The sequence below is a fragment of the Gossypium hirsutum genome, chromosome D08, assembly GCF_007990345.1.
Source record: "Gossypium hirsutum isolate 1008001.06 chromosome D08, Gossypium_hirsutum_v2.1, whole genome shotgun sequence".
Classification (NCBI taxonomy): Eukaryota; Viridiplantae; Streptophyta; class Magnoliopsida; order Malvales; family Malvaceae; genus Gossypium; species Gossypium hirsutum.
Genome location: NC_053444.1, coordinates 68,037,271 through 68,053,003, shown reverse-complemented (window position 1 = coordinate 68,053,003; position 15,733 = coordinate 68,037,271). Strand labels below are relative to the sequence as shown.

The window sequence follows — 15,733 nt, the reverse complement described above, 5'->3', positions numbered from 1 at the left end:
CATAATAGTTAATTTTTTAAAATCAAAACTAAATTAATACAATGTACATACAATATATAATATATAAATATTAAAAGTTTCTATTATCTTAATTTTAAATAATGGTTAGTGACAAAAATAAAAAATTTCAAATTGTTGAATCAACATTTTATGACAATAAAATTTAATAATAGTTAAGGGACTACAAATGTTATTTATCATTTTTAATAAAAAAAAACTTTGATCTCAATAATAAACAGAAATATAAGATTATTTTGATTTAATTATCATTCAATGCGTAATCCGACTGAAATAATTTTGCTTGTGATAGAAAAAATAAATAGATTATTTCTTTTTTACTATTTATTATTTTTAAATTAAAATTTTCATTAAAAGCAAAAAAGAAAATTAATTTGACGTTCAGCACAAAAAAGCACTAATATATTTAGAATAAAATAAATCTAACCATTTTCATATCTAATAAATCTAACCAAATTACAAAAGAACATGGACTAAATCCCAAATTCGAGTACAATTGTAGGACCAAAATCTTATTTGACCCATATGTCCAAAGCAAGTTCATAAGAATTGAAGAATTTATGCCCTCATTCATAGTTCACCCATAAATCTAAATTCATTCTTAGAAAGCAAAATAATAGGAATGAAGCAAAAATTCCAAAGCCAAACTTAAATAAAGATATCTTCAAAATTCCGTATTTCGTAATTCGACAAAATCAAAACAAGAAAATAACCCAAAAAAGAAAACAATTCTAACAGTAAAATATCCTCAAAGCTAAATGCAGTTTAAGAACTTAATTTCTTTGATTATCTTCTCTATTGGTTCCTATAACCATGGACTACCATAGAAAAGCTTACATTCCGGTGAAAGCTTTCTTCCCACCACCAGAAGATCCTGCTGGAATCACTTTCAAAACATTAAACCTCACGGTCTTCGACAACGGCCTGACATTAAAAAAGATATATACACACATTATAAACAACCAATATTAACAACTTCGAGTGTAGTCAAAGGCAGGAGGCACACTCGCGAAAACCCTTTTCTTGCGAGCTCAAGTGAACCTAAGCGAATGTGTCTCACCCCAAAGGGGTCTAAGGCATGCTGACCAACACCCAACTATAAAAAAGGATTAATATTATACTCATCAGGTTCAGAAGTTTAACCTGCATTGCCCAATAATGACATGATCCCCTTCCTTCACACGGAAGCATGGTGAAATATGTGCAGGGATGTTTGAATGGCGCTTCTCGTACCTGAAAAGAAAAACAAAAAACATTCACTCTCAAAAGACCATTCTCGTCACAAAGATTTGACTAAAACGAAGCTGAATCATGCCTTTGGTATTTCTTGATATAATGAAGGTAGTTCCGTCGAACAATGATTGTCCTGACCATCTTGGCACTATGGCAAGTACCGGCTAAGATACGACCCCGGATTGAAACCATGCCAGTGAACGGGCATTTCTTATCGATGTAGGTTCCTTTAGGAAACAAATAAACAAAACATTACAAAAACACATTCTACACATTCCTTATCATAAACTAACATTAATCAATCAATTAATTCATCTTTTCTTTCCAGTAAGTATACCATTATATAAAGGACCCATTTTCGAATATTTCATAGGCACAACAAAATAAAAACCCTAACCATGGCTTAATTAAATTTTAAGCTTAAATTACATACATCAATGGATAGTTTTTTTTTTAAATTAAAGAAAAAGAACCTTCAATAGCTTCACGGGGAGTCTTGAAGCCCAATCCAATGCTTTTCCAGAAGCGATTCCCACCCTTTCCTGGTCTCTTCCCTTTCCCACCTTTCTTCGAGCTGAAAAAAAGAACGCTTCGAAATCAATAAAACCCTAAATTCAAAATACTTTCATGGTTTTGAGGATTGAAAATTACCTCAAAAACACTTTGGGTTGCTTCAAAAAAGCTTTTTCGGTCTGCAAAAAAAAGTAAAAAAAAAAATCAGAAACAAAAGAGAAGCAAAGCAAAGAGATAGATAGTGGATCTGAATGTGAACCTGTTCCGCCATGATTTACGAGCTCTCTCTCTTCTTGAGTGTGTGAAACGGCTGGCTACTTGCGGAGGGGAAATGAAAACCGCGAGAGAGGCTTGCACTGATAAAACCCTAACCCTAATTAAATAGCTCGGCTTTCAGTCTTTCATAAAGGGATGATGAATTGGGATTAGCTAATGAAAATTGGGCTTTTTTAGAAATTAGGGCTATTTTTCAACGATCAATCAACCCATAATTGAAAAAGAGAGATCCTTCTTAATTTTACAAACGTGGGCTTAGGCCCAAATATCATTTATAAGAATATATTATATTTAGGACCATGGAAGTCCTTGAACTAAAATTCAAATTGCATTTCGCACTCTTTATTTAAAAAATAGATAAATTAATCTATGCATATTAGATCAAATAGCAAATTAGTTATTCTGTTAAAACTTTATCCATTTTTATTATTAAAAATTGGTCTTTGTACGTTTGCATGAGGTACACTTGGCGTGTTGTGTGGAACTATCTGGTTATTTCATCAGCCATGTCAATTTTTAATAGTAGAAATGAATGACTTTTTAACAGAAAATACCAGTTTGTTATTTGATCTAACATGCAATAACTAATTTACTCATTTTTTGAGTAAAAGAGATAAAATACAATTTGACTCTTAGTATAATAACTTTCGTACTACTTTTACCTTAAAATTAAGTTTTTATATATACATAATAGTATCATTTCGATACCAAAATTTTTAAGTGTTTTTCATATATAATTATAGTTTATTTTTATTTTTTTTAATAAAATATTTATAGGTTATTATTATCTCCATTGTTGGTTTTTTTTTTTTAAATTCCACAAACAAAATTAAACAAATAGGGATAAACATTACAAGCAAAATAATTCAACTTTTTTCGAAAAAAAACAAAGTAACAATAGACATTCTAAATATTTTGTAAAAATATATTTTTTAAATTTTTAATAATTGATTGTTTGTAATATAAAAAATGTAAATTTAATTCATATAAATAAAATAAAGAATAAATATTTTTAAATTTTATTAAAAATTCATATTATTTTTATATAAAATTTAAATTTTGAAAATTTTAAAAATTATTTTCACTAAAAGTAGTTTTGTAAAAGTAAAGATGATAAAAACAATGAATTAATTTGGGTCAAACCTATTAAAATGAAAAATAATAATAATAATAATTTTCAATTATTAAATTTGGTATCCTAATTCCAATTCATATATTTTATTTATAAAATATTATTTATTTTAAATATTACTTACATTAAATTAAATACGTTAAAATCATTTATATTTAATTTATAAAAAATAAGTGTGTTTGTTGGCCTGCAATGCAAGTTCCTTAAAATATGTTAAAATTCTAAAAAGAAAGAAGTATGTAATTTTTTTCACCTTTTAAAAATATTATAATTTTTCATATTATTTTATAATATAAAAAATAAAAATATTTATAACAGATAAGTTTTATAAAATTCAAAAAACAATAATTATATAAATAATTTTTTTTATTTTTATATTTTCGATTTTATGATTTTTTTAATTTACAATTTTTAAATTTCCCATGTGTTTCTAAATTTTTAATTTGATTTTCTTTTCTTTTTTCAGTAATTCAATTATTTAACTTAATAATGATCCAATAGTGTTGACATGACATTTCGCCACGTGTCTCTATCTCAATCAACACTATCGTGCCGCCTCAACATTGTTAACAACGTTTAAAAGATTTGACAAATAAAAAAAGGTATATTTAAAAAGAAAATTCTTTAGGTAGTGGGAAAAAACAGTAGGTTAAATTCTTTATTAGCTCCTATACTTTGTTAAAGTTATGGATTTAATCCCTATACTTTAATCTGATCCATTTTAGTCCTTGTACTTTTAAATTTTCAAAATTTTAGTCACAACCCAAACAATAGAATTTAAGTCCATTTAGTTAAATTCAATTATTAGTCATATATTGCGTGTACAGTTGTAGATTTAGTTTATATTCTCCAAATGAATCATTTCAAGTCCCTATACTTTTGAAATTTTGAAATTCAATATTAACATAAAATGATAGTCGATAATCCATTAATTAGCGAGATGATATGGCATTACACATACGACAATGTTAGATTTTGAAAATAATATGATTTAATGAATTTAAAAATCATCATTTGTCAATGACTGAAATTTTATAATCCAAAAGTACAAAATTAAAAAAACTAGATTAAATCCATAGCTTTCGTAAAATATAGGGACGAATAACAAAAATTAACTAAAAAGAGTATAGTAAAATGCCAATAACCCTATTCCAGATTATCATGTCTAATTAAATAAATATTCCCCCTTATGATTATGCTCTATGTGTTTGTGGATGAGAATTCACATGGTTTTTTCAACAACATTTTGTGGTTTAGCCTTAAACACCCATCATTTTCGTACATTTTGGTCCCTCTCAATATAATAAAGGCAAAACCATATTCTTTATATATAGAATATAATACATACTCTTGGTTGTATGTTTTTTGGCATTATTTTATGCAACATATAATATATTTTTGGTTGTCCTTTTTTTTAGCATTACTTTATGAAGGAGAAAGAAAAAACATTGTAGATAAATTGTCGATTGAGTTATAATTTGATTGACATGTGCATTATTATCAATGTAAGAGGATGTGGGTTTGAGTGAACTGAGGCACATTATTCTTCTATTTATGCATTGTGGATGGACTATGAGTAGTTCTAAATATTATCTCAAAAATAGCAGATATGATCAGAACTTATAATAAAATTGTTCAAAAATAAATTTTTTAGCATATCATTTTTCCCACTTTTTTTTTTGAAATCTACGTATTTTTATTTTTTAATATTATAATATTAGGGTGAAGCTGTGATTTTTTAAAGAGGGTGGAATTTAATTGTAGTTTTTTTTAAGTCAAAGAATAGTCCTGTTTTTATTAATTTATGACTCCATTATTTTTTAAAGGATTAAATGTGGAAATTTTTTATTTTCCAGAGGGCAAACTACAACTTATTTATATTAATTTATAATTTTATCATTTACGGATAAGTTAAAAAGGTAAATTTCTTATTGTGGTAAAGGACTTTAATGTTAAAATTTTAAAATAATCTGTACTGTTAAAAAACAAAATTGAAAAACAAGTGTATTTCTTATAATTTAATGAGGTTTTTAAATTATAGCTTAAGCTTTATTTGAACAGAACTTAGACAAATCCACTTCATTCGGCTCGGTTCGTAAAATTTACATGTATATTTTTTTATGTAAATGTATTTACCAAGTCTCTCTATTACAATGATTCGATTAAATTAATCTCGGTATTATTAAAAAGAGTCAAATAAGTTCAATTTCCAACAAAATTAACATTTACGGTTAATAATGTTAATATTTATTTTTTTTAACCATAAAAGTTAACATTATTACAAATTGGCCTTGTTTGATTTTTTTTCAATAGTATAATAATTAAATTAATCCAATTAGTAATAGATGGACTAATTTGATCCACTCCATGTAATTGAAGGATCTGACATGTAATTTCACATTTTTTACACTATATTTAAGTAGGTTAAATTTTCGTTTTTTTTTAATCAAAAAAATCATTTTTTAAACCACTTTGATGCACAATTCATTTTTGCTTTTCATTTTCTAGAAATGATTAGTTGATTAGTTTTTGTTAATGAAATGGACTAAACACAATTAGTTGGTAAGAATTCTACATAGAAAACAACCTTTTAACTTGTTTGGATTTGAAACCAAGAAAACAAAATGTCATTAAATTTTGATTTTGTAATAAAAATTAGGTTGGAATAGCAATGTCATCACTAAATTAGACAATACCAAATCAACCTACATATATATATATTGCCTAAGTTTGGTAATGTTTTTTTAATATGATATTTGTATTATTTTTTATTTAATATTGTGTTGACACCATTTTTTTGATAAAACGGGGTCGACTTGGATTTTGAAAAAAAGAATGAAAACGGGAGTCGCCACCAATCCTTTTTTTGATGAGGTGTGATCGGGTCACCTCAAAAAGTGGTTGTTTTTAATAAATGATTTAATTTTATGAAAACAACGATTTTGGTCTACGAAATTCAGAAAAAAAAGGTTCGGGAGTCGGTTACGCACGAGGAAGGATTAGCACCCTCGACACGCCCAAAATTGGTACCTTAGTTGATTATTTAATGTCTTTATGTCGAAAATTAAAAACTCGAAAAGAATTTAAAAATAAGATCCTTCTTTATATTGCGTTTTTTTTTTAATTACTTGGATAAGTCAAAATGAAAAATGCCTTCTTATCTCGAATTAACAAGATGTCACATCCAGTAAGTTAGGACACGACACCTTGTATTTTTTGAGAGTAAGCTTTCCTTTTATTTTTTATTTAAACCTCATTTATTTTAATTTTAAAAGGATATTCGATTACTTAAAATCAACGAGAAAAATCGAATCTCAGTAAGTTAGGGCACGATTTTCTCGAATTTTCTAAATACGGAATATTGCCTTTACTTTCGAAAAATCCTCATATCGAGAAAACCACGTGTCATATCCAATGCGTTAGGACACAACATATTGAAATCCCGATAATGAGTTTTTATTTATGTTTTTTATTAAAGAGCATTCTCGAGCATTTAGATTCAACAGAAAATTAGAACCCAGCACGTTAGGACCCAATTCTCTCGAAGATCCCAAGTATCGAGTATTGCTTTTGTTTCCAAAATTTTCCTTTTTTACGAATTCGGGTAAAAATTGATGTGACGGAATAACAATTACGATAATGCGAGTAAAAATAATACGAGCGAAGATAACAAAAATAAATATATAAAAAATCAATTATATACAATAACAAGTAAATAAACAAAATAAAAAAAAACTAAAACATTTTTAAAAAAAATAATAATGGACACATAAATAAATAGATAAACATAAAGTAAAACAATAATAATAATAAAGAAATGAATAAAATTATAAAAGTTTTAAAAATGCATGTATGAATTTTAAAAGATTTAAAATACAAAAAAAAACTATGTAGGTATATATATATAATGAAAATATGTATGTCTATACATATATATATATATGTGTATGTACAAGAATTATAAAATATGAAAACATAATTACATATATATAAATAACATGCGCATGTATGTATATATATTACATAAAGACAAAAAATATAAATATGTATATTATAAAAATAAAATAACGTAAGTATGTACATACATTTATAAGTATATGAATTAAAATATGTAAATATATAAGTATATATATGCCTGTAGAAAATATGAAATATAAAAAATATATACTTAAAATAAATAAAGAATATGTATATGTATATATATATAAATTATAATAAAATATTAGAAAAAAATGAAATAAAAATATTAAATATGAAAATATATATACATGTATACGCGTACATAATAAAAATATATACTAATACATAATAATAATAATAGTAATACTAATAATACTAATAATATAAAAATAACAAGGATATTTAATAAAGATATGAAAATAAACGAAAAAAGGACTAAAATTGAATTAAAAACAAAGTTCTGGGGCAAATGTGAAAGGAAATGAAGAGAAATGGGCTTATTTGAGCGCGCACCAAACATAGGGGGACCGAAACAACAATTATTCCATTCCATTAAAACGCAGCACATTAGCGGGGACTAAATCGAAAAGCGCGAGAAATTATGGGGCCAAATTGGAAACAAGAAAAATGACTTAATTGCAAAATCCTGAAAAAGTGGAAGGACTGCGCGCATAAATATCCCATTCAAACGAAAACACGCGGATCCTCTAGCGGGTTGGGTCGGATGGGTCGGGCAATGGTCAAAACGACGTCGTTTTGAGGCTTAAGTGTAGCCCCCAAAACGACGTTTTTGGGGGCTATATAAAGGCCTAAAATAGCCAAAAAAAATCATTTGGGGAGAGGGAAAGAAAAAAAGAAGAGAGAGAGGGAAGAGAGAAGGGAGAGAGAAGGGAGGGGGGAAGGGGAATCCGGCCAGGGGGGCCGGTCACCGGACGGCCACCGGAGGCTCGCCGGCGCCGGCGCCGGCCACCGCACGCGGTGGCCGGAAAAGGTAAAAAATATTTTTTTTCTTTTTTTTTTTCCTTTTTTTTTGCTTAATAATGCATATGTTTTTATGTTTTAATATTTTTTAGTATTTTTATGTAAAAATAAACTCAAAACAGTAAAGAAAAAAAAAGAAAGAGTCACCTTAGGTTTTAGATTTGATTCTCCGATTTGGTGTTAGAGCCCCTGATTGTATATATATTTTCGAATGGTTCTTGTATTGAATCTGTTAATATTGAAAGAAAATCTTTTGTTTTCATAGCAAAAAATAAAAAATTCCCCCTCCTCTATAATGGTGAGATTTTCGGTTTTTTATAACCGATTACAAATGTTTATTTTCTATTTGTTTATTTCTACTTGGCTTCTTGCAGGTGGCCATGGCCAACAGTGGCATGGTGGTGTTCGGCGCAAGTGGGCAAGTGGGCAAGTGGGGGGTAGGTGGCTAGGGTTAGTGGGATTAGGGTTGCTGAGCTTAGGTTAATGGGCTGGGGTAGTTGGGCTTCGGGTTTATTGTTTGGGTTATTTTGTTGGTATGGGCCCGGCAAATTTGGGCTTCTACATATTGTACGCGCATTTAAAAAAAATATACATATTTTGGTACCCAATAGTAACGATGTTAGCTTTTTTTAGTGTTTAATTCAGGTTTTAGGATTGATTTGATGGAAGTTAATTGTTAATATTATTAGATTTTATTTTTATTTTATTTAACCGATAGAATAAAATTAGTTTTATTTATGAATTTGTTTAATTTTGCATCTAATTTGTCAAATACAGTTCAATGGTTTTGATTTAATCCGAGTTTTAGGGTTGATTTAATAAAAGTTAGTTATGAATCTTCATGAAATCAGTTTCACTAAACAGTTAACACCTTACATTTAGGTATAAAAATGTATACCTTTTGTCAAATACATGTATTATATTGGATTGAAAAATAACATAAATATCACATTAAAAAAAATCCAATGCAAACACCAATTTATATTACCTAACTTTCTCCCTTCTTATTTAGATATGGTAATAACTCTTATCTTTAGAGTTTATTGTCACTAATCATGTGAAAAAATAAATTAATTATTGTTAAATAAATAAAACCAATTTATTAATTATCAAACATTTCAAGCAAAGCATTAAATCTTAGGTTATAGTTTGCATTTATAGATTTTTTTTAGGTTTTTATTGGATATTAGATTATAACATATTCACAACGTGGGTAAAAAAATTATATAATAAAATTATAAAAATTTGATATAAAAACTAAATACGAGTTTATTGAAATGATAAAGTTGATATAATATAAATTATGATATATTAAATTTAAATATCATGTATTTTCTTAAATTTTATATAAAAATAAAAATAAATTCAAAATAATATTTGTTGCTTCATAAAAATAATAGATTTTTTTGATAATCTCATAACTGAACTGAAACTCGATTGATAGATGACACTAGCTCGATCAAATTCTTAAATAATAATAAAGATTTTATTTAATTTTTTTTACAACCTAATTAATTTTCCCACCACTTTCATAACAAAGATGATAAACTCACATGTAATGTCCCTAAAGTGCACTCAAATGAGTGGAAAATAATACTATAATACAATGTGAATTATCTTATTATTAAATTTTAAATAATGTGTTAAGAATTATTATTTATTTCAAAGCATGGCACAAGAACGTGCCACGCATAAATTTTTTTGGTAAACATAAGATATATATTTTTAATGTATTTATCGGAACGAGCCTAATAATTAATTCTTCACATTCTGTAGACTTATTTGGGGATAAATACTGATCACGAATTTTAAAACTACTTCATAATTAGGACGATGATCGAACCCCGACCATCGATAAACATAATATTTAAATTCATGATATGTTGAGCTAAATTATTTTATCAATTAAGTAAAATTATAGTTCATTAAGCAAGTTATTAATGATTAATGATTAATGATTAGATTATTCTATTAATTAAATAAATATTTTTAGGAGTTAGAAATAATTAATTAATTTTTAAGGAATCCAAAATATATTTTATCATTATATTAATTTATAATTTTATAAATTTTAAAAAGCATGTACCATTAAACTTGGATATTAATAAAAAAAATAAAAATTTTAGGTTTAATATTAGTTTTTATAGTTTTCGAACTATTAAAATTTTGTTTTTATTTCCTAAAATTAAGTTTATTAAATTGTCTGATTAAAAAAATTAAAATCTAAATAATAATATTGTTAATAAATTCTCGTTAAATTTAAATATGTATCATTTTAATATTCAAATGTTAAATTTAAAAATTAAAATCTATTTAATAAAGCACGTTAGAATCTCATGGAAGCTAGTTAATAGTAGGGGTGATTATGGACCAAACTCGACTCGCTTTTGGTCAAACATGAGCTTAAGTTTTTCATCCTCGCCTCGACCCAACTTGTTTTACTGTTTAAAATAATAAAAACATAAAAAATAATTTATATTAACACCTATATATTTTTATAATTAAATTAAAATAAAAAAATAAATTATTTTTTAAATAGTAAAACGAGCCAAGCTTCCACCCAAACTTAATTTCTTTTGGAATCGGGCCTAAACCCAACTTGACCATGAACACCAAGGACTGGATTAGGGACTGGATTTCAAATATTTAGAAAAGCACCAAGGACTGAATATAGAATTAGACCTTTTTCCTTATTATTACAAGGACTGAATTCCATATAAGGAAGCGATACAAACATAGGAAGCCATACATACGTAAGCCCACGGAAAATGGTTCGTTGCCACTGTTATTTTTAATTTTAAATAAAAAGTAAAAACTTTGAATCGGGTCTTCTTTGTCATTGATTGTTAAAACATAAAAACTCCGTTAACAATTCGAAGAAGGAAGAAAAAAAAAACCTCCCTCTTATTTTCCCTCAAAAAATCGCTTGAAAAAAAAGAAAGAGCTTGAAAATGGGTTCGAGTAGCAGTCGACCGGGGTTGAACCCATCACAGGGAAGACTCAACCTCCGATTCAACCGGTTTCCCAGACTATCTTCTTTATTCACCTGCAGTAGCGGTTCTTCTTATGCTCCTCTTGAGGTATTTTAACTATAAAAAATGATTTGAGTTTTGCTATTTATATACAAAAAGATCTCTAATTTTGGACTTTTTGATGATAAATTCAATACCCAAATTTTTTTAAAAATTTTAATTAAATAAACGTTTTAGCGACCTGGGTTTTGCTTAATTCATAAGAAAATCACTTATTTCAGATAAATTTGGGTATTTTTTGTTTACTTTTTAGCATGTTAATAATCGGTTTCTCTTTTTTTTTTTGTTAATTTATTTTAGATTTTATTTGTAAAATTTTTGGTCTTTATGTGGCTAAATGCTTGGTAATTCCTACAATTTTATTTTCTGAAAATTTTTCGTGTGTATCTTTATAGTTCATAAATTATTGGTCTGTTCTCTGTGTATCTTTTATTTAAAAGGATGAATTTATAAAGAAGATCAATGTTCTTTAGTAGTATTTTTGTAAATTATGGTAGCTCATAGCTTAAATTAGCAACACCTAATCATCGAGATGGACATTAATTTAGCAAGTATTACTTGCTTAGAGTTAATTTAGCAAGTATAGCTTAGAGTTAAAAAGTACTGAGACCGCTGTACAAGGAGTCGGATTCTATTTTATTCCCTCCACTAAAAATGAGTAAATTAAATTAGTCTATGATAGATCAAAGAGCAAATGGGTTGTTTTGTTAAAATTTTTGTCTATTTTTACATGTGTAAATGTAATAAACATGTATGATTATTCCGTCAATCATGTCAAATTTTATGAGTAGACATGGATGAATTTTTAATAAAAAGGACTAGCTTGCTCTTTGATTTAATGTAAACGGATTAAATTTGCTCATTTTTTGAGTAAATGAAGCAAAATTCAATCTGACTCTTAGTACAAGGGTCTCCGTGATACTTTTACTCTTGGTTTGATTGTTTTCTCTATTGATGTTTGCTTGATATATTGACCCGAAAAAAAGGTTCATTTTTAGTTAAAAATTTTCATCAAGTAGCTTTAATTTTCAAAGATGTAGACAGAAAGGCAGTATTGAATCTTCATTATGGCTGCGGGTTGAACATCTCGTCATTTTTGTCTTCATCGAGGATGCAATAGTCGAGTGAATTAGCAACAATGCTTGTGTTTCCGGTTGCATGTTCAAGAACATGTTTATGTTTTGGAAGCTATTGTTTTATTTCTTGTTTTTTGTCTTTAGTTATAATATTTCACTCGGGAGCTCGAGAATATGTTGCAGGGAATGATAGAATAACGTTCTTTTGATTTAGATGGAAGATTATCCCACCCAAATCCCAGTGAAGAGTTCGGAACACCGTGACTCGATTTCCAACATGGTCCAAACTCCCTTAGAGGAATCTGGTTCGATATGCAGTACGGAAACGGGGCTCAGCTGCACTGGTACTGAAACCGGAACTTCAGCTGAAAGCAATAACGAAGCCGGTGGGGATCTGTCGATTGATGGTGGTTCAAGAGATGTAGAAGCAAATGATTGTAGGAAATGCTTGACTGAAAGTAAGGATTTGGTTGTTCCTCAGGTAAGCTCTCGTGGTGAATCTCGTAGGGATAGTAGTACTTCAGCTAGCATTTCCTTTAAAGAACAACAATCTTCCGACCATGACTCAATAAATCTTTCAACTAATGAGGATGCAGTCAGTGGCTGTGAAAACAAGGGTTCATCTCGGTTTTGTCCCGAATCGAGTATTTCATCTCCTCAAGGGCTTGAAGATTCACATCGGATACCTGTTGAGAATCAATTGGGTGAAGTAATGACAGTCCATAGCTCAGGTTCTGATTCCGCTCTTCTTGACTCTGAACTGGCGACCTTACACTCCCTTAGAGAAGAATCGATACCTTCGGGTTTAGGATTTCTCGTGTCCAATAGGGAACAAGGCCACGGCGATGGAGGTGTGCTTCACGTTGATGTTGTGAGCATTTCTTCCAATATTATATCCGATGGCGGTGCTGATACAAGTAATCGTGAAGCCAGGAGGAACAGTAGAAGATTGTTCTGGGATGCATTTTCGAGACACGGTTCTAGAAGACTTAATGATTCCCCATCCGATGATAGGAACGATGTAGCATCTCAAGACAGATGGCTCCTAGATTTCAGTGGTGATTTCTTTTATGATGGAGCCGGAGGTGATTCTGGTTACCTCAGCACCAGTAGAATCCATAGCTTGAATGAACGAAGACGGCACTCGAGATCAGAGGTATTATGCATGCATGAAAAATTTAATCTTTTTAAACATGTGACAACATTTATCAATATCTCTTTACAATTTTGAATCTTTTTCAGATCTGGGAAAGGCTGCTCGGTGGCCATGACGAAAATAGTCAGCAAACTACGTTTTGTCCATCTGGACTCCACCCTGATGGCACGTGCTCGTGCGATTCTCTCTTGTTAACTGACGAGTCTAGTGCTCGTGCAAGTATATCACGAATAGTTATGCTCGCTGAGGCTTTATTTGAGGTACTTTTCCTTTTATCTCGTCATACATCTATCCTAATATTTGCATCTCGGCTACACTCATCTGTCATTATGTTGCTTCTCATTAGCCCCATGTTGCAAATCATATAGCAAAAGTAGGTTTGATAGCTTGCCTGTATATATTTTCCCTGCAAACTCGCAAATATGTTGTAATCACATGAAACTTGGTAAAGTACCATAAAGGTTCCTGTATTAGAGCAAGATTGCATTTTGTCCCATTTACTAAAAAATGGATAAATTAGTCTTTGTATATTAGATTAAGAGAGCAAACTGGTCATTTCTGTCAAAAATTTCTTTCACTTCTATTATAAAAAACTGGTTTGGTTGACGGAATAGTCATATACCACGTGTACCTCATGTTAATGTACAAAGACTATTTTTTAACAATAGAAATGGATGAAATTTTTAATAGAATGACCGGTTTGCTTTTTTGATCTAACGTACATGAACTAATTTGTCCATTTTTTTAGTGGGGGGCAAAATGTAATCTGACTCTTAATATAAGGGCCTCCACGGTATTTTCACCTAAAAAACTCCATTTTGTACTAAATACCTAGGTAAAACGGAATGCAATAATGATTTACGTTTCAATTCTCCATGCATTAAATATTCGATAATGTGAAGCTTTGCAAATTAATCTCGTTTCTTTGTTCTGTCAAAACGAAAATTTCTAGGTTTTGGATGAAATTCATCGTCAACCGGTATCACTTTCCTTATCAATGGTCTCACTCCCGGCTCCCGAATCTGTAGTTGATTCTTTCCCTCTTAGAAATCACAAAAAAGTGGATGCATCAAAGGTCGGGGACACAGTTGACCAGTAAGTTCTTTCTTAACAATCGTGGATAGGGAAAGGAGTCCTTATATTCAGTTTAATCATACCTTAATAAACCTCATATCTTATCACACATCGATTATTTTTATTACTCTCACTGCTGCTATAACTTATCGTGTATATATAGGTGTCATATATGCCTGGCTGAATACGAAGAAGAGGAGAAAATACGAGTTCTGCCTTGCCAACACGAGTTTCACATGTCTTGCGTCGATAAATGGCTTAAAGAAATACACGGGTATAATTGCCATTACCATTCATTTCCCTTGCATCTTGTTCGGGAACTAACGTCTCTCTCTTCGGTTTACAGGGTTTGCCCGCTTTGTCGAGGCGATGTTCGTCAGGGCATGGACTCGTCTGTCCCGAACTCCGAGGTTCCCTCTCTTTGAAAAAAAAACTGTATATATATGTAAATTTACAGCTAAATGGTGGTGGATTCTCATACGAACGTTATATGCTGTATCGTTTTTCTATCATGTTGGTAACTTATTTTCCTTATTGTGCGGCTGTTTGGCATTGAGGAAATGTGATCTTTTTTAAGGTAAAAGTATCATGGAGAGTTTGATTGCATTTTACCCTTCTACTGAAAAAATAGATAAATTAGTCCCTATACGTTAGATCAAATGACAAACTTGTTTCTGTTAATAATTTTATTCATTTTTACTGTTAAAAATTGATCTTTGTATGTCAGCATAAGGTACACGTGGCATGTAATATTTAATTGTTTGGTTATTTCATTAGCCAAGTCAATTTATAACGGTAAATTTTTAATAGAAATGATCATTTTGTTTTTTGATCTAATGGATAGGGGTTGATTTATTTATTTTTTGAGTTAAAATCCAATCTGATTCCAAATACTTTTATCTCTTTTTGAATGGTGTAATGTTGTCGATTTTTTGTCTCTTTTTTTATTTTATCATTTTCAAACTATTTACTTGTAGATCGGTTCAATAGTTTTGTCCGAATAATATATGAATCGATTTTTGGTCCAGTTGGTTGGTTTTGTTCGGTTTCACTAGCACTAATAACATTCAAAGGTAGGAATGTGGGGTGTTTATATTCATGAAATCTTTAGGGTGTTTATATTCAAGATGAATAAATCAATTATGAAAAAGATTTCAAGGCTCACAAAATCAAGTTTAATTTATTTAATGTTCATATGTGTTCACGGATAAATTCATATTTTAAATTTTGTCTGTTCACGTCTTGACCAAAACACGATAAAAAAAAGTCAATAATTATTTAA

The 15,733-nt window shown here is 29.2% G+C and overlaps 2 protein-coding genes and 1 long non-coding RNA gene across 3 annotated transcripts; 2 read left to right on the top strand and 1 right to left on the bottom strand.

Annotated features, from left to right (window-relative positions):
* Nucleotides 1-652: 652 nt before the first annotated feature.
* LOC121219989 (40S ribosomal protein S11) lies at nucleotides 653-2,246 on the bottom strand. Its single transcript, XM_041098983.1, has 6 exons — nucleotides 2,024-2,246; nucleotides 1,903-1,943; nucleotides 1,725-1,825; nucleotides 1,334-1,478; nucleotides 1,162-1,251; nucleotides 653-942 (listed from the first exon to the last, which is right to left on the bottom strand). The coding sequence occupies exons 1-6, from the start codon at nucleotides 2,033-2,035 to the stop codon at nucleotides 852-854; spliced, it is 480 nt and encodes a 159-aa protein (XP_040954917.1). The 5' UTR covers nucleotides 2,036-2,246; the 3' UTR covers nucleotides 653-851.
* A 5,822-nt stretch (nucleotides 2,247-8,068) lies between these two features.
* LOC121219988 (uncharacterized) lies at nucleotides 8,069-8,676 on the top strand. The gene is made up of 2 exons (XR_005917072.1): nucleotides 8,069-8,123; nucleotides 8,488-8,676. It is a non-coding gene; the product is annotated as an uncharacterized lncRNA (long non-coding RNA).
* Nucleotides 8,677-10,860: 2,184 nt separating this feature from the next.
* Nucleotides 10,861-15,057, top strand: LOC107942487 (uncharacterized). The gene is made up of 6 exons (XM_041098982.1): nucleotides 10,861-11,193; nucleotides 12,436-13,377; nucleotides 13,464-13,637; nucleotides 14,330-14,472; nucleotides 14,615-14,725; nucleotides 14,798-15,057. Exons 1-6 carry the CDS (start codon nucleotides 11,065-11,067, stop codon nucleotides 14,874-14,876), a joined length of 1,578 nt encoding a protein of 525 aa, XP_040954916.1. The 5' UTR covers nucleotides 10,861-11,064; the 3' UTR covers nucleotides 14,877-15,057.
* Nucleotides 15,058-15,733: the final 676 nt, after the last annotated feature.